The 20,567-nt window shown below is 41.0% G+C and overlaps 1 protein-coding gene across 1 annotated transcript in view; it reads left to right on the forward strand.

Annotated features, from left to right (window-relative positions):
* The window catches only part of LOC124613061, a 614,428-nt gene extending 596,825 nt beyond the window's left edge, over positions 1 to 17,603 (forward strand). The window contains exon 4 of the mRNA XM_047141643.1: positions 16,465 to 17,603. Coding sequence (XP_046997599.1) covers positions 16,465 to 16,601 — 137 coding nt within the window. The 3' untranslated portion in view covers positions 16,602 to 17,603. The remainder of the gene's footprint in view (positions 1 to 16,464) is intronic.
* The last annotated feature ends 2,964 nt before the right edge of the window (positions 17,604 to 20,567 follow it).

The following is a 20,567-nucleotide window of genomic DNA, read 5'->3' on the forward strand; positions in this document are numbered from 1 at the left end:
TCTTCAGCGATGAGAGTCGCTTCTGCCTTGGTGCCAATGATGGTCGTATGCGTGTTTGGCGCCGTGCAGGTGAGCGCCACAATCAGGACTGCATACGACCGAGTCACACAGGGCCAACACCTGGCATCATGGTGTGGGGAGCGATCTCCTACACTGGCCGTACACCACTGGTGATCGTCGAGGGGACACTGAATAGTGCACGGTACATCCAAACCGTCATCGAACCCATCGTTCTACCATTCCTAGACCGGCAAGGGAACTTGCTGTTCCAACAGGACAATGCACGTCCGCATGTATCCCGTGCCACCCAACGTGCTCTAGAAGGTGTAAGTCAACTACCCTGGCCAGCAAGATCTCCGGATCTGTCCCCCATTGAGCATGTTTGGGACTGGATGAAGTGTCGTCTCACGCGGTCTGCATGTCCAGCACGAACGCTGGTCCAACTGAGGCGCCAGGTGGAAATGGCATGGCAAGCCGTTCCACAGGACTACATCCAGCATCTCTACGATCGTCTCCATGGGAGAATAGCAGCCTGCATTGCTGCGAAAGGTGGATATACACTGTACTAGTGCCGACATTGTGCATGTTCTGTTGCCTGTGTCTATGTGCCTGTGGTTCTGTCAGTGTGATCATGTGATGTATGTGACCCCAGGAATGTGTCAATAAAGTTTCCCCTTCCTGGGACAATGGATTCACGGTGTTCTTATTTCAATTTCCAGGAGTGTATAATAACCATGTGCAGTACCTACCTCTTCCTTACACCCTGAGTGCTTTCCGTCAAAAGTATTTCCAAAACTGTAAGTTTCTCGACTTCATAACCTCCTTTTTTCACAACCGAATGAACAATGTTCCTCTACGAAAACGCTTTTAATCAAGTACAGCTGCAAGCATGTAGACTTGCGGTCACAGATATCCACTTCATAGTACTTTTAATGGGACACTGTCAATCTTTTGCCGTCGTTAACCAGCATCTTGTGTCTGTCAGTAAGACATGCTCTAAGCAGCTGATCTCCCCATCCACCTGTCTCCATCCATGTACTTCAGTTAACTGATCAAATCTCTTGTCCTGCTCTCCTCGTAAAGCCGCATATCATTATGTGTAACTAGCCCGTCCATCTTACTGACACTCTAGATATTCTGTACGAATCCAAGCATGCAAACTGACACCCCGAAATACTACCCACTTAAAAAGTTGCCCATAAGAGGTTGAAATTACTATAATGACATTGAGATTAAATCGTTACACAGTTCTCTACTCCTGTAAAAGGCTTGTCCAATTGCTCCTCGTTTCTGCAAAGGATCTGAAATCGCCAGACCCTTTCAAGTGCTAAAACCCAGTAGAACCCATCCTCTAGCAGCAGATTAAAGTCTCCCCTAACTTCAAGTTCTGTAAACATATTTAGAAGCACTAAACATATCACACGGTTGAAGATCAAAATACTATCCTTTCCTATTCGGGCTGGTACAGTTTCGAAACTCCTCCGGAAGTCAAGGAAGACGGAATCTACCGGTTCAGCCGGAAAGATTGATTCTAGCGATCCGTCTGCATCCACTGACTGCAACATACGGTCTGTGAATATCTTATGTCATCTACAGCGTACTAAATTGTTTCAGGCGTCACTTTGTGCGAACCCTATGGTGTCGCCATACATCCGGAGGTGTCCCCGTCTACAGCGCTTTTCGTTTCATACCGAAATGTATTCCGATATGTGTCGAGCAATAAAGAGCTCGACAAGTGCAGAGAAATATGGAAGCGAGGAAATGAGGGCGGCTGTGTTGTCACAGTGGTTGGAGGCTTCAAAAGACGGTGAGACGGGTGGTGGTTTCTCCTCAGACGGCTCCACACCGCTTCGGCAAATTCCGAGGGAAATGATTTTCATTTTACGTGATGCGCGGTTTCCAGAAGGCCCGCGCCCCGAGCCGGCTTCCAGACGGTCGCGACCGCACCGCTCTTCCCTGTCACGAAGCGAGGCGCGTTCAATGGCCCGCGAAATCACCGAAACCTCTTTCACAATGTCCGACGGATAACGGAGGGAGAAAAAGAGAAAAGGTGGGCGCGCGCTGTAAAAGCGCCGCACGGAGCGATGCGGCGGCGGCGGAGTGGTGGGAGGGAGGAGGGGGAGGACAGGACATAGCCACAGTGCAGCCTGCGAGCAGAAGTCGCCGATCGACGGGCGCTGCGGGCGCGTCGCCTCCACCTGTCCGCCGGCAGCTGCCTAGACTCTCCTGGAGGGTCGCCACGTCTCAGCTGAGGGCCTGAAACGTGGCACCTTCCACCTGCACAGCTCATTAAAGACTTGCCTTCAAAGCAGATTACAAATGCGCACAGTGCACCGTCTTATTACTAAGTAATTACCTTACTGCGATTACAAGTTATTGCTGCCGTTTGTTCCTTGTTTTTAATTAAATGCTTTCTGTACTTTAAACCTCATATAGCGCAAAATCTACTACACTACTGGCCATTAAAATTGCTACACCAAGAAAAAATGCAGACAGTTAAGGGGTATTCATTGGACAAATATATTATACTAGAACTGACATGTGATTACACTTTCGCGCCATTTTGGTGCATAGATCCTGAGAAATCACTACCCAGAACAACGACCTGTGGCCGTCATAAAGGCCATGATACGCCTGGACATTGAGTCAAACAGAGCTTGGATGGCGTGTGCAGGTACAGCTGCCCATGCAGCTTCAACACGATACCACAGTTCTTCAAGTGTAGTGACTGGCGTATTGTGACCAGGTAGTTGCTCGGCCACCATTGACCACACGTTTTCAGTTGGTGAGAGATCTGGAGAATGTGCTGGCCAAGACTGCAGTCGAACATTTTCTGTATCCAGAAAGGCCCGTACAGGACATGCAACATGCGGTCGTGCATTATCCTGCTGAAATGTAGGGTTTCGCAGGGATCGAATGAAGGGTAGAGCCACGGGTCGTAACACAACTGAAATGTAAAGTCCACTGTTCAAAGTGCCATCAATGAGTCAAGAGGTGAGCGAGACGTGTAACGAATGTCGCCTCACACCATCATGCCGGCTGATACGCCAGTATGGCGATGACGAATACACGCTTCCAATGTGCGTTCACCATGATGTCACCAAAAAAAAAAAGGAATTCGACCATCATGATGGTGTGAACAGAACCTGGATTCATCCGAAAAAAGTGACTTTTGCCATTCGTGCACCCAGGTTAGTCGCTGAGTGCACCATCGCAGGTGCTCCTGTCTGCGATGCAGCGTCAAGGGTAACCGCAGCCATCGTCTCCCAGCTGATAGTCCATGCTGCTGCAAACGTCGTCGAATTGTTCGTGCAGATGGTTGTTGTCTTCCAAACGTCCCCATCTCTTGACTCAGGGATCGAGACGTTGCTGCACGATCAGTTACAGCCAAGCAGATAAGATGCCTGTCATCTCGACTGCTAGTGATACGAGGCCGTTGGGATACGGCACGGCGTTCCGTATTACCCTCCTGAACCCGGCGATTCCATATTCTGCTAAGAGTCATTGTATCTCGACCAACGGGAGCAGCAATGTCGCAATATGATAAACCACAAACGCGATAGGCTACAATCCGACCTTTATCAAAGTCAGAAACGTGATGGTACGTATTTCTCATGCTTACACGAGGCATCACAACAACGTTTCACCAGGCAACGTCGATCAACTGCTGTTTGTGTATGAGAAATTGGTTGGAAACTTTCCTCATGTCAGCACGTTGTAGGTGTCTCCACCGGCGCCCACCTTGTGTGAATGCTCTGAATGCTCTGATTTCCATATCACAGTATATTCTTCCTGTCGGTTAAATTTCGCGTCTGTGGTACGTCATCGTCGTGGTGTAGCAATTTTAATGGCCAGTAGTGTATTATGCAAACATACCTAGGCATTTGTGGATGAGATATAGTCTATATATTCCCGAAAATATCAAAAGCTGATAAGTGTGGAAACTGTCAACATAATATCACATACATCCAAGTTGCTGACAAGAATAACATAGAGGAGAATGGAAAAGACAATTTAGGATATATTAGATGACGATCATTTTGGCTAGAGCAGGTATTGCCTGCAGGGGAAACAGGGACTACTAAAATTTTTTCGTGAGAGTCACAAGTCGTAGTCAGTAAGCTTTATTGATGGGTTTCGTTCTTCAGTTTCACTAGAGGATCATCAGACTCTAGCGGCGGCGACAAAGATTAAGGGAACACTACACCCTTCAAAAAAAATTTGATTGCTGTTTCATATCTTTGGAGAGTTTACATTTAGATTCCAAAACGATACGACTGTGTTCGAATTAAAAGTATGTCTAAGAAATATTTGAAATATGGATTGTTCGAGTTGCCAAGGCACACTGACGCCTGCCAATGTGATCAAGACAGTACCTGTCTATTACAGACTAGCGTCTGATGCACTTCCGGCAAGACCAAAATTTGCACAGTATCACTTTGTCCAACTGTCCCAAAGAAAAAAAAAGAAAAGAAAAAATACATACTTTTGGGTCTAGCAGAACCTGTTTCTCCGTTCAATATGAGATGTTTGAAGACTGAAGAAAGTAGTTGTCTTTTATGAATCGCCCAGAAAAGATCTGCTTAGCTAGGGATCAACGGGCGATCAAGCAACTAAAAGAGATGCTGCCTGAAGGTGGAAACGTTCAAGAAAAAGGCTACCCTGTTCGTGAAACATCAACAACAAAAAGCGTTACATGATCAGTAAAGGAAAACGTAAGGTACTGGTGAATTTTATGGGATATGTGTCTTAGCATTCGTTTTGGATAAAATTTAAAAAGCAGTTTTTCCATAACGTTTTTTTAAGTTCAGTGCCAACTTTCTTATCCTAAATATTAATCAACCCCAATAAAATTTTTGCAAGAAGTAGTCTTGGGTATTTGAATACTTTTGTGCGTTTATATTACTGAAAATGTAGTTTGCAACATTTTTTATTATCACATTTATGTACCGATAATTAAAGAAAATCTAAGTCTGAAATTTTAAAAAAATACCAAAAGTAAATTAATAACATTTCACGTAATACGAATTCGTGGTATTGTTTAACAGTATCTAAAATATCTGGAATGTGAAAAGCGTGGCCTTTCTACGAAAAGCTAATTCTGAAACCAGCACTATAGTAAATGATATAAAATTTCAAAATTCAGAAACTAATGAAGTTGTAGACTTCGAAGCTTTGTTATTGCTACATATTTACGAGATAGTTATGATTTTAAAGTACGATAGAAACTGAAAAAGTAGAAGAAAAGTAAAGTTATGGGGTGAAGCCTCGTCTTAAGGTGGCTTAGTCTCTGGCGCTGGCAATGTAACTTGTATAATTAAAGAGCGCAACTGGTTGACAAAATATATTGACAGCCGTTCGTGTTTGTGCTGAGAAACTTAATTCAAGATCAGTTGGTCTTTAGAAATTTTATTTCGGAAGATCTTTCCTAATGTTAGATTCTGATAAAGGGTATTGCTTTCACTGGAGACCCTCGCATTGGTTTCATTGTGGTTTTGGTGATAATAACTTTCTACGTATATCTTAGATAACGAAAAAAACTTACAGTAATTGTAAACTGGTATGAAACAGATTGTAAGTGAAGGATTAGAAACATCGCCACCTTTATTTACTTATAACTAAAAAAGAGGTATAAGCACAAATAGCACAAATGAATGTATTGTATGACTACGTCGTCTTCCTTCTGGGATCCCAGTTGTGTTCCCCAAGTACTTCTGTCCCATTTTCGTAATGGCTGTACTTGTCTTCTGCAGTTCTAGCAGCACGCCTCTGAATTTATTCACTGTCTGTTATCGTACCTATTTGATACGCTTGCCAAACGCTGAAGCAGCACTCGATATTTCTCTTGCAGGCACTGTATTTTCCGAGAACCCTTCCAGTAAACCTACATGCTTTTCTAACTGCTTAACTTAAATGTTACTCCCTTTTCTGTCACTTATTAGTATTGCTCCCAAATCACTTTACGAAGCAACATTCTTCAGTTGTTGGCCATTAATGTCCTAATCGGATGCTAAGGTTTACTTTTCCACTATGCTACTGGCGTTATGTTACATTTACCCATATTTAAAAAGAGCTAACATTCGTTACACCAAGCGGATATTTTGTCTAGGTTTCCCACATTTGCTTACGATCATCCAGCGACGAACTTTCCTGTAGAGGACAGCATCGTCAGTGAACGACCTGATACAGCCGCTGCTTCTGCTGTTTGGTAAATTGTTAGTGTATATTCACAACACTACGTACCCTGGAGCATTTAGTTGGGCTGCCCCGAAGTTACTTTTGTTTCTGTCTGCCGTATTGTGGTATTGTGTAGCGTACTGATATCTATTGGTAAAAATTTAATGGTGCCACTTGCCTATGTCTGAAAATACTACATTAAACTGAAGTGCTTGGGGGCAGATAATAGTAAGGCCCACATAAAGCAATTTAAATTTGTACATTTTTTGTATGTCATGGAGGATGGCAAACCACTGGTGGAATAGTATTTGAAGATACAAAAAAATTGTACAGTAGTACACACTCTGTTGTTACACATTGCGCCAAGCTAGAGTACTCAATTTTTTGGTTTGGCATGAATAGCCACAGCAAGATGGCATCTTGCAAGAACAACAGAGGAAGTTGATCAGCTATTATTACACTTGTAATGGGCATCACTAGGAGCCTCCTATAGGGGTTATTGAGGCTTGCCACTATATAACTGCTAAATTTCTGTGTCTCTCAATGTTCCAGAAGTTCATGATATTTATAAGTATTGCATTTTTTCGTGTGTAAGGAGGGAGATTTAACTTCTAACACAACAATACAGAGCAACGGATGGACATCCTACTAACTTTTCTGAAGCTACAGTGCTCAAATTCTTGGCCTCAAATCTTGACTCAATTTTCCTGAAGCACGCTGTTCACAGACAACTCCGCGAAATTAATGTCAAGAAGCATAGCCGCCCTACACTGACGTCATAGATTACGACCTGAACAGCAAATTATCGTCGTCCATTGTTCATACAGCATAAGAAACTGTCTGACGTCATAGGCTTGCTGCCTTATATATCTGTGGTGAATTGTGGGTATTTTTTGTTCCTGACTCAGTATGAAGCCACAGAGCAGGTTGATGATCCTGAATAATTGATGGCAGTATCTTAGATTACGCTAAGAGTAACGTGAATTGTGATTAGTGAAGCCAAATGGTGGAACTGAATCTTCGGTGAAAGAAAATGACAGACACTGAATTGTATGCATTTCTTATATTTAATATTTTTCTAGGAGCAGTAGCTACAAAGTTGTTTTACATTACAATAATACCTTAATGAATGTAGTACCTATAATGAACATACCTCTAACGTTCATCACTTGCAATCTTCACCCGTATAATTAGCTTAATGTGGCTTCGTATCAAGTAGCCCCAAGCGCCTTAGTCATGTCGTAGTTATCAACCCGCATTCGCCTTTTATTTTATTTTTTTGTTAATTTGTGGTAAGGTTTCATGGGAGCAAACTGCTGAGGTCATCGATCCCAAAGCTTACACATTACTTATTATAACTTAAACTAAATTACGCTAAGGACAACACACACATCCACGCCCGAGGGAGGACTCGAACCTCCGACGGGGGGAGCCGCGCGGACCGTGACAAGACGCCCTAAACCGCGCGGCTACCCGGAGTCCTTTTAACATTGTTATAAACAAGAGAGAATCTCAATAAATACGAACTACACAGGAAGGAAATTCAGCTGCCTGTCAACATAAAACCTTAGCTATTTCGTCAGTAAGAGTTAGTTGTTCCTTTTTCACTTTTCATTAGTACTAAAGGGCATTCTATGGGGAAGAGACATTAAATCAAACTACTTAAGTACGCTGAAGAATTATAATGACTGCTGCTTTTCCATTAGACTATATAGGCACAGAGGCAAATTTAGAATGTAAAGATAAACGGCCAAAGAGGTGACATACCAGCAAAATGAACCTCAGCTGTACAAGAGAGGGTTTACTAGGAAAACCTTTCTTACTGGGATAAACCGATACTATATCATTTTGCAAATGATACTATTCTATTAATCTATTGTGTATATAATCTCACACAATGAAAAGAAGAACTTACTAGAGAAAGCTTACATGAGATAAAATCATTTATATCAAACAAAAAATTTCATATCCAAAACCTCGAAGACAATTAGGACAAATTAATAACAACGTCCTGGAAGAAGTTGATTAGTACTTATGTTCGGGGAAGTTGAAGACGACTGGATGGGCAGAAAAGAAATTAAACAGACGTGCAATGCTGGAATCGAGTGGTGTTAGTACGACAAACAAAGTTCTCAAAACTCAGCCTCCTATGTGCATTAAAAGGAAGCCTTTCCTGCTTTATTGTTCATTTATTTTCCCCCGTAAGCGAACTGGCGGCAGCCATCCTGCTGCCCTTCAATTTAATAGTAATAAAAATATAAATTGTGTTATTGCAGTTAATCTACCGGCTGCAAAGGCTCATCAAACTGATACACTTTGAAATCTTTTGCCAGTTATTTGTCAACAGTCAACACCAATGATGCCTCCTCGAAACTAGCCTCTCTTTTACGAACGGTTTCCGTTATCGGAGCGACTGTTCTGCTATCATGATATGTGCTGATTGCTCAGTTTGACATATTGCCCCTGTTTGTGATTCGTTTCAACAGTCACTTATTTGGACATAAACACAGGTTCTGAAGTACTACAGAGCTTCTTTAGCATGATAAATGCATTATTTTGTATCACCTAATTGTGTATTGCGTCTCCCTGAATATCAAGTGTGACACTGATGCACCACGATTGATTACATAATTTTACAGGACGTTCATTGTGTTAGGTGGGATGTACTTTAGCATGACAGTCTTCAGCAACACGTTAATCTTCTCGACCGAAAGCACGTAGAAGAAATCAAAAATATGGTTTTTGAAAATGATCTGTAGGTGAAGTGGATGCAGATTGTCATAACGAAGCCGATCTCGAGAGGATTATTGAGAAAGAGAGGAATACGACACAGAAGGCGATTTCGAAGTATTTAATGACAACGAGACAAAACGGAACGAAGCTCTATCATCACAGAGAGTACGCGTAAGGGTCCACAGTATAAACCGGAAGTAACATGGAAGGGGCTGAAGACAGAGTGTTAAAATTGCCGGAAACACCAATACTATCTCTTGGCAGCTCTTCCAGAAAATCGAACTGTCGCCTCCATACAGAAAGGCCGATGCCGCGTGACCCCCAGGCAACACGCACCTAATATGTTGTGCCAAATGGACGGCGGAGAACAGCAAGTCCCTGGCACCTTAATATTGGGGCAGTCCGGTTAAGGGAGTCAACCATGACAGAAACAGGCAGGTCTGGAGACCGAAAGGGGCCAGCACACCTCCATTCCCCCCCCCCTACCCCCCAACCCCCCCCACCAACCAATCCGACTCACTCAGAACGGTGCCTGTGACTGAGTCAGAAGATATATTCTCCCTGAAAGTACCCGGACAACACTCTCAATTCGACAGAACGCATAGGGGGCAAAAGTAATAAAAAGAATCTTAAGAACGCTGAAAGTGGATACCCTTTTAAGTCACAGGATTAGAAAAAGTGCTACAAAATTTTGTCGAGAAACTTTGGAACAGACAGTACTGCTATGAATGAAAGGATGAAGTAATTGTTAGGGATCGCAGTGTTGTTTCACGATGTTTTAAAGCTCTGACGCTACCTCAGAGCGAATCAGCTCCATCAGAGAGCCTGTGAAAGATCAATACTTATATTGCGAAAATAAAATTAATAATACAGCTTTTTTAGCGACAGAATCAGAGGAAAGAAGAATAGGAAGCAATACAAAGAAAGAATAAACTTGGAAGCTCATAAATATATTTGCTTAACGGCGACTGTGTCAGATATCTGTGTCAAAGACGAGTAAACAAGTGTCTGTAGCAGACTAAAGCAGTAGAACATGTTGATCAGGAATGGAACAATACAAGAAGAATACTAAGATTCTGCTGACGAAGTAATTGGCAAGATGAATATGACGAAAACTAAACCTCAAAATTGGGACACCGGACTTGAGGCGAGCATAAGGTTTCAACATGAAGCTTACCTCGATTATCTTACGATTCCGAGAGAAGTACATCATAACCTTTACAAATAGAAGAGAAACACAGCTAAGAGGAGGTAGAAAAAGCACACCATGAAACATGGGAACAGTTTCTAAGTATAAATGAAGAAAAATTCACTGTAAGGCAAACACTAACCCTTAAAAGAGTGAAAATACTTGACAAAGCACACAGAGAAACAACTTAATAAATAACTTTGACTGGTAGAACATTTCAAATCCCTTTGGCATGCAGACGGGCTGATACAATACAGGGAAATGGAATATTTGGAATAACATTCATTGAGAAGGGAGTGCTTGCTAGTAGATGCTTTGAAACAATTGGTTTGCGGGAAAAGACTGAGAGGAAGAAGGAGATACAAGATGATAGAAGACATAAAGGGAAGAGGAAATTATGCAGACCTGAAGAGCATGACAGAAGACCGGACAGACTGGTGAACTACCTTTGGCAGGACAGTGTTGATGATGATGATGATGAGGGATGATTTATGCATAGAGACGGGCGGTACGATGACCTTGAAGAAACGGGCGTGAGCTGCATGAACAGAAGTTTAAAAACGGAGGCAGAAGTTAACTCACAGAATTATGGAGGAATTAGCTTACTAGACGCACCCCATAAGGTTTACGCTCTTGTCCTGAACAGTAGATTAAAATAATGTCAGGGTGTTTCTTAAGTGAAGAACAAATTGGTTTCCATAGAAGGAAATTGACAGCATAGGCAGTACTAGTAATGAAACAGATTATTGAAACACACGCTTTTAATCGAGAGACCCTCTTAGAATTTGTTGATATAGAAAAGGTCTTTTGCAATGTTAGCAGAGAAAAACTGTGGAGCGTAATGAAGAAATGTGGATACGCATTGCATTTGATAGACACATGATTTGATAGACACCTTAGGAAGCCTGTAAGAAAGTACAACATCTATGCTGGATGTGAATCGAGAGCTCGACTGATCCTGTCGACACTAACAGGGTATTCAAACGAAGGTGTAGTATTTTTCTCACGCTGTTTGAGACGTATACAGACGGTTTACGGCGTGGATGGGAATCTAACTTTCGTGTATGTATTGGAATACTCTGAAGTGTCTTTTATGTGTTGATGAAATAAAATGGCGTGCAAAAACGAATTTGCTTTCTATGATACAAGGCAGAAGATTACGTTATATCCGTATTCACAAACAGAAGTAAAACAATGACTTTTATAGGTCGAAATCCCACATGAAGAAAAATAATGGTGACCTTTACAGCAAGAGGACATGACAGTGATTCTAAGTCTCTACCACGTGATATCACACATTAGTATGATATTGATATAGACCAGGAATCAGCAAAATTTGGATGTATATATATCCAACAATAAACAGGTACTTTAGAAACAAAAGAAAAAAGGCATGAAAGAAGATTTGCCACATTTATCAATGGAAGTGAGTCGTGGGTAGTTAAAAAACGACAAGGAAGTAAGTTTCAGTCAACTGAAATGATATATCTTAGGACTGTGAATGGCGCTACCAGAATAGACAGTTAAGATATAGCTACTTAAGAAAGAGTAAACATATTTAACTTAACAAACAAAACTGAAGACAACGGAAGAAAACGTAGTGAACATCTCGACAGAATGAATTGTGGTAAACTATCTTAGCAAGTCCGGAATTACAATCTGATGGGCCAAAGAAATTTGTTAAGGCCAAGGAAGAGATGGGCATCGTAACAGGCAAATGCCTAATGATAGATATGCCGAAGAAGAAGAAGAAGTAGGATTGACCTGAAGCTAAATATACAGCGATAGGAACGATTATGCATTTTGAGTTCTGGACATGCTAATAAATGACGAAAATTGTTCCGTTATAGTGCTCAAGAAATGTAGGCCGTTGGCCTTAGATATATTTTTCACAATAAACAGTGCACAAGTATTTCATTTTGGCAACAAGTAAAATTATATTAGGAGTAAAACAAATCTGAAAGAAGTATCCGAAGCGTTAGTTTTGCTTCGTTGCATCTGAAGAATTCTGCACGTCGCAGGAGCTGATATGGATCTTCGGTAGGTGTTCAAACGTTATAGGCCACCGCGTGAGGAAGAAGCAAATGACGAAAGCAGAAATAAAGAAGATCGAAATGGCGTTAAGAGGAAAAGATGTAACACCGACACAGCAAATAAAATATTCTTGCAAAGTACGTCAAAAACCCATCTGTTTGATGTGCAATGAAACAGTTTCTTTTAACTGTGGCAATATTCCTTGTTTGGTATTTCACACCAACAGTGATGATCAGACAATGAATTGATTAATATTACTATTGTTATGCTCGTATGACATCATTGTCTATCTGTAAAGATACATGCCTTGATAACACACTTACTCAGATAAATTTAGTACAAAATCAAGTGAATAAGCAGTGTGATCATTTCGAACCATCGCGCCAGTTCTTCTAGCGGTGGAATCCGCGCTCGACAATGGGTCAATACCGATAAACTGGTACTGAAATAATAATAAAATGCTGTTTCATTTTGTATTGTTATAATCATGAAGTGGCGACGGGGTCGCTGGCGTTATGGTGTAGATGAAGACGCTGCTTCTTTAGATCCCAGTAAACGTCACAAGTTTAGCAAAGGAGAGCGGGGGATGGATCTGTGTTTGAGCGATACGTGGAATGAGGAGCAGACTATTGAGGATTTATGGTGGATAATGGTGTGGGAAGGATATTGGGAAAGAGATATGTAGAGACAACGGGGTTTGGTTCTCAGGTCTATGACATGTGTAACTTTTGTATATTCGAGGACTTTGAGAAATGGTGTGGGTATAGGACGCGTGTGGGAAAGTGAAGATGGGTTTGGATGGTGAGGTGAAGACGTATGAATTTTAAGGGTACCATACTAAAACTTGGGGGTTGCGGAGATCTGAGCTGTTTTGACTAAAACAATGGTTGATAGATATAATCGCCATATATGACCCGGGGCTTCATAGTCGCTGAGTCCTATAAGCTGGGCTATAAAATGTCGCCGGCTTCGGCGTGGCAAAGTGGTTCAGATGGCTCTGAGCACTATGCGACTTAACTTCTGAGGTCATCAGTCGCCTAGAACTTAGAACTAATTAAACCTAACTAACCTAAGGACATCACACACATCCAAGCCCGAGGCAGGATTCGAACCTGCGACCGTAGCGGTCACGCGGTTCCAGACTGAAGCGCCTTTAACCGCACGCCCACACCGGCCGGCTCGGCGTGGCATCAGTTCAGCGGCCTCACCTGAAGATAGTGCCCAGTTGTACTGTCGAACTGTCGTGTGGACTTGATGATCTGGGAGCAAATCCGAGAAGAGTAGTACACCATGTATGACCTTATGGTAATTTTAATGTATTGTGGGCTTTAATGGGAAACGTGGTTAGAATATTGTTGGTGTTATTTGGTGTGGCGAGCTAGTGGCCACGCCCACGTTACGAGAGTAGCAACGCCGCGAGATAGCTGATTCTTGGCATACAACCCCGCTGTCTTAGTCTGTTTGCATTAAAGTGTTGTGCCAACCCTGTACTATTACCATATAATTATCAGCGAACTACATTACAACACTCTCGTCCCTATATTTTATAATGCTCCTGTGTACTGTGTATTGACGAAGATAGCCTCCTTCAGTCATTTGGTGTATTACTGCGATGTCTTATCAGATATAGTTTACAGCACAGTGTGCTCAAAAAGTGCTCCATGTAAAGCAGAAAGACTTAGTTGTCAAAGTTGTCGAAAGTAACCTCCCTTACGCAGTTCATGTAATTCCACACATTTTTACATGTTCTTAAACATAACTTGCATACTTGTTGACCAGTTATCGTAACGCATCTATCAATTTCATTTTGTAATTCGCAAATACATGAGGAAGCGTTATCTTTTAAGATAACAAGACAAGAAGAAGTAGAATAGGGATAAATCGGGAATATGGAGAGCCACAAAGCGTATCCCATGGAAATCACTTGTCGAAGAAAACACTAAGCCCAGAAAGATATGGTATTGTTCGTAGCATGAACGTAGCTTGGTCCTGCAAAAGCCACGTGTAGTGTAGCTCGTCTTAAGGTAAAGTGTTAACAAATCGTTGCGCTATACGTATGCAGCGTTCACAGTTCATCGTGCCATGAAAATATGTAATGACATTTCGACTAAAAGAATTGAATCCTTTAACATTAACACTGATTTTTTTCTAGGGTGTTTGTATAGCTGATGCGGATTTTCTGCATCCCAAACTTATAACTTCTGTGCACGCGCATCACTGTGAAGATGGAGCTACCTCTTGTTAGAAAGAGACAGATCTTCGAGCTGGTCTCTGACAGGCGATAAAAATGCACGAATTAGTAAAATAAGAGTATGCATCTTCAGTGTCTTGAGATGACAATGTAAGAATAGCGCGAATCCTGTACAGATGCATAAGATCATCGGACACAAAATTCTTCACCCCTAGGGAAAGCACTACAAGCATCTTCCAATATCACATAATTGCGCCCCTGGACTTGATAATCGCCTAGATTCGGTTATAAACTGAGTACCCAAGGTTATACAGTTACGTCGCTTCGAGGTTAAGCCACTCGCTGAGGATTTGACAGCGCAATTCCACCAAATTGTGGGAAAGTTGAGGTCGGTGTTTTACCCTCCTGTTACAACATCTCCCACAGATTTTTGATAGCGTTCAAGTCACATTATTAGCTTGCCAATCGAGATGCAATAGGAATGGGCAGCGTTCGTATTCCTCCATCCCGATGAAGTCTGTGGACGTCTTATTGAAAAATAGGGCAATCCATTGCTTATTGATCATGCAAATTTTGACTGAGAGGCAACACTTGATAATTCAGAATGATTAAATAAACGTGCTGGATCATGTTAGTAGTCACCCCAGTGAGAAGGTAAAATTTCATATAAAGAGGGAATTAGTATTTAACGTCCCGTCGAAACAAGGTCACTGGGTAGGCAATGAAATAGACCGTGGCCTTTCAAAGGAACCATCGCGTCATTTGCCTGAAGCCATTCAGGGAAATCAGGGAAAACCTAAATCAGAATGGCCGTCGTCTTCCGAATGCGAGTGCAGTGTGCTTACCACTGCACCACCTCGCTCGGTTTCAAGGTAAGAAAAACACCCCGAAATCATCACAGGTCCCTGTACGGCTTGAGCCTGACCTTGCACACAGGATGAAACGCTTCATTTTGCCTTCAGTGCACTCGACGTCGTGTGTCATTTGAAGACTGGCAAAAATGCGAGTAGTCAGTCCTCACTACGTTGCGCCAGTCAGCTACTGACCATGTTCGATTATTTCTAGCCCATTGAAGACTTGTAACTTTATGTGCCCGTCTCAGCAATGGCCTCCTGCGAGGTGACCAATTCCAAATGCAGTTCCCTTCGCAATGTTCTCTCGCTGAAACGTGGGGTTGGACATTCATTTAATGCCTACAGCAATTCTTGTCGGGTTTGGAAGCGATTTTGATACCCAAGCCGTGAAACGGGCCTCTGGTATGTCACTCTGTCAACATATTTTTCCAACCATAGTTCTGACGTCGTGTTTTGTGGTCACGTATGTTACACGACTGCTTGTAGACACCTTGTACATCCCGCCCTTGAACAACAACAAATCTAGCAACTTGAAATATCGTATGGCCATGGGCACTTCAAAAGACGTTTGCCCCTCCTCGCCTTGTCTCATGCCCTTACGTTTACCTATCTTTGCTTACTATGTCCACTTGAATCACAAATGTGTCACTCATCGCTACGACCTTATGCTCTCGTAAAGGTCCTGTCTCGATCGTTACATCATCTGTAAAGATGTTACTCAGGCACTTGCAATATAGCATATGGGCACCACAGGTGGATAGATGGAAGTTATTAGATGGCATCGCACAAATCCGTAGAACTGGAGGAATACCCAGCTTGCATGTAGACTTCTCGTTTTATCACTTTTGGTGGACCACATTTCGCTGTATATGTCAAATTTTCTGTCTGTGACTTTTTCAACAGCAGCTTGATAGTGACTTGTATACGTATTCCTACCATGCTTTTCTTTGAAAGTGTTTTGAGTCCCAGCTTAATTGATGTGATGTGAGTGACAGTAAACAGTCTCTGCAGCAAGGTGTTACCTATTTTTTCTTCAATGAATCAGAAATAATAAATCCAATTAGAAGGAAGTTTTCTTACTTGAAATGGCATCATTTTTTGAACATCCTTTGTATCATATGCTGAAGTTTCAGCGTTAATAATTCGTTTCATTGTCTATATAGTTTTTGACGTCTCATCAAATATAGTTTGCACTAAAAGAAATTGGAACAGAACATATTTATTTTTTATTTTTGCTTTTTCATTTTTGTCTGCGTTTTATGGACGTCTCTTGGCTCTGCTTGTAGGGGAACACCCAGCGGCGATGCAGCACGGCAACAAGAGCAGTGCGGTGACGTCACTGCAGCTCCCGCTGTCGCTGTCGCTGTCTCTGCCGTTGGCGCTGTACACGGCGACAGCGCTGCTGGCGCGCCGGCTCAGCTGAACGGCGGCCTTCCTGCGCGTGTGCGACGAGAGCGCGAGTTGACTGCGCATGCGCGAGACCCAGAGCGTGCCGCGCATACGCGAGAGCATCGCTCGGCTGCCGGACCCTGAGGAGGTGCAAGCTCACTGAAACGGAAAAAAGCCAAAGTCTCCCAGAGAGAGGATACAATAACTGTACTGTCTAAATGAATAAATATACAATGTACATATTTTCAGCAAATTTTGTTTCACTAGCTGTAGAATCGTTGTCCAGTTGATTTGCACATCTGTTGCGTTCTACTATTGCAAACCTATCTATTACGGAGTGAGAGATTCACCTGGAAGATGGAAGACTGTTAAAGATATGAAATTTTAAGGTGGGAGTTACATGCAGTGCAGGATTAAAGCAATAATAATAATAATAACAAAGAAACTAACAACAGCAGCTCTTTATCAGTGTCGTATCAATTTCAAAAATACTTATTCAGTGTTGGAAACGACAAGCAAGGCAAATTTTTGAGTTACACTTAGAGTGTGTAAGAATTTTAATTTATAATAATTTCTCTTTCTGTGCCTAGTGCTTACATGTCACTCACTATGAATGAAAGTAGTGCAGATGGCAGTGATGCAGGGTTCAAATACTTAAGGATGGGAGAGTCATAATAAAGGATGTTGTTAAAGGAATAAGACTTGTGGAAATGTTTGGTTGTACAGAATGTTTCGCAGACCAATTTTAATAACAATTATAAACATTTTTCACAAATTTTAATAAGTCTTCTCGAAGAGGAATTGCATAGGTGAAAGGATACTTTGGAAGTCCTAGGAATAACTATGTACCTATTTGTATATCTGAGATGTAGGTAAGAGTAACAGAGTATTTATTATCTAGAAATGTTGATTTATATATTCGTATTGTAACATCATATATTTTGTAAATTAATGCACTCAACATTGTTATTTCATTTGCCAAATCACTCTGTTTCACAAATACAAGAGATTTTTATAAAGTTTCTTTTTCACTTCATCATTTTGTTTTACTGGCACTTTTAGATGTAAGCAAGTGTAACTGATTCACAGCTTACAACTACAAAACACAAGGAAGTACCAATATCAATTTCTGTTCTGTACAGTTGGTTGCTATAAATCTGTTATGCACAATGTTGACTTAAGTTTCATATTATGCAGAAAACTAAATGAACAATCAGCTTTGCATTCAACATGCAGCAAGGACCGAATTTCCTCACCATAATAGTTTCCATGTTCTGAAATATACGAATACTTCTTACACTAAACATAGAGAACAACCTGTATATCGATACATACCTTCCTTGTATTTCTAGATGTTCTCACATAAACAATATGATATATGTTACAAGTTTCTCACAAATACAAAAACCATTTCACATATAACACTGTCACATATATAAATGAGTAATGATTGAGATATTCTTAATTTACGCAAAGAATTGTGTGATAGACAAGTTATAACGAAGTTAAGGTAAACATCCTATTTATAAGCCTATACTTTACTGAAACTGGTTACAGATGTTGTCAAATAAGTTGACATCCTCAAGTACTCAACAGAGAAACAACAACAAAATATGATTCACCTTTCATTAACTCATACATCATGAACCTTTGTTTTCTGTTCCCCAATTTTAAGACTTTTAATAGATGACAAACACCCTGCTCCACACACCCTACAATATTATGACAATTAATTCCGTTTTCATGCACATCTGTCTGTCTGACATACGGTTCGTTATTAGATATAAATGATACTCATTCACAGAGACACAAATAACAACTAAACAGCCGCTCAAACACAGCGCTGCTTAATTTCATTACACAAACATATATTTTTATAGGCAATGTAAATTGTACTGAGATGCCTATTGTCGGATAAATCCTATCACAATAAGACAGCAAGTACTTGGTCAACATTCTAATTAGTTATATAATTTTTAGTGTTACTTACCTTAGGAAAAACGTTATGTATACTTAAGCTTGATGCATTACACTTTTCATCCCCCAAAAGCCTCATTACTTCTGTTATCATACAACATTTATCTCTGGTTAAGTAATATACAATACATTTCAGTCAGCGTTTTAGGCCTGAAACTACTTATATCCCGGCCAGGCGAGCACATTCGTACCTGAAAGACAAACGGATTAAGTTACTGAAGCAGTTTGAAGTGTTCATGCTTCAAATTACTAAGTAATATATGCAAAAACAACGTGAAATCATGACTAACAGATAAGTTAATAAGTACGACGTCAGGTCGTTGAAGATGCTTTTTGAAACAATAATGACAACAAGTCTAGCGTAAATAATTTTCGTGCAGCTAGTCCGAATTGTGAAAGGTTTTTATCAGCAGACTACTACTAAATCTTATATGAAAGATACACAAAAATGTTCCCAGGTCAAGAGGCTTAGCTTTAATGGGTGCTGTTTCATTTATCTTCGTATGTCCATAACACTGTCTCTCTCATTTCTTGATAACTAATAACCAGCCTCCTATTTTTGAGCTTTTGCAGTGTCTACTACCCTTCTATCTGGTAAGCAATTATTTGCTACGCAGTTATCTAGGAAAAAATCGACAAGCGTGGTATAAACTGTCTCTTTAGCGATATTGTAAGTGTTCGTTCTCCTGGTCGTGGTCGACCAGGCTGCTGGTCAAAGATTCTGAAATTCAATCCCTTTCCACTGGCTTATGTAGTACCGTCGTTGGATGACATCATACTTTTCTACTTCTGCCTAACAGTTTCTTTGCTTTGCAAAATCAGCCACCTGACTTTTGATAAGTACAATTTCTGCTATGTTATGAGGTGAGGCTACTTAATCTACGTACATTTTCTTTCTTTTATGTCACATTTTTCTTGGTGATTGGTTGCGGTCAATCATGAATTTCTCTCCTTTGCCAAATGACTCCTTGAAAATATTCCATCTCTTTCTTCTAACATAGTTTTATCCTCTACAGATCCCAAGAGTACAGAGGAAAGTATTACTTGGTGCCATCGCACATGTGTTATCACCCTATCTCCTTTCCGTTAGAATCTTTTTCACACGTTCTTTTACTTGCTCATTCTGTCGAGAATCTCCTTATCTTTTATTTGATCGGTACTGATAGTATACAGATACTTCTCTAGTACCACATGTCAAACGCTCCGGCCCTCCTGTTTTCCGACTTTTCCATAGTCCATCTTTCACTTCCATACGATGCTGTGCTCCGAACACACATTCTCTAAAATTTTGACATCACATGAAAGCCATTGTTTGATACTAGCAGAGGTATTTTAGCCAGGAAAGACCACTTTGCTTGTGTTGGTTTATTTTTTACGTCCTCCTGGCTTCGTCTATTGGAGATAAAAAAATCCCTTTACTTTGTGTACTTCGTTGCCCCCAGTTTTTTAGTTAAGGTCATAGAAATAACATTTCTGCTACTAATGATTACTTTCGTCTTTCTTCTGTTTAATCTCAGTAAAAAACATGTTCTTTAGAATGTCCATACCATTCAACAGATATTGCAGTCCTTCCTCACTTTCACTGAGCATAACAATGCCTTCAGGGAATCTTATCACTGATATTGTTTCATTCCGAGTGGTAACTCCACTCCTGAACTCTTTTATTTCTGTTATCGTTTCTTCGATGAGTTGATTGAACATTAGAGACGAAAGCTTACGCCGCAATCATATCCATTCCTTGTTCTTGGACTTCGTTCTTCACATTCCAGTCTTATTTTCGTCTCGTGGTTCCAGCACATGTTGTATGCGATTCGTTTTTTCCTGTAACTTATACATATTTTACTAATAATGTTGAACACCTTGTACAATTATAGAATGTCCAAAGCAAGAATCCTATGAACATATCTTCGTTTCCATTGCCTTGCTTCTATTATTAAATGCACCATGAGAACTGCCAGTGCCTCTACCTTTCTTAGCGCCAAAGCGATGGTCGCCAACGAGATGCTTTTTTACATTTTTAACA

Source organism: Schistocerca americana, chromosome 4 (assembly GCF_021461395.2).
Source record: "Schistocerca americana isolate TAMUIC-IGC-003095 chromosome 4, iqSchAmer2.1, whole genome shotgun sequence".
Lineage (NCBI taxonomy): Eukaryota > Metazoa > Arthropoda > Insecta > Orthoptera > Acrididae > Schistocerca > Schistocerca americana.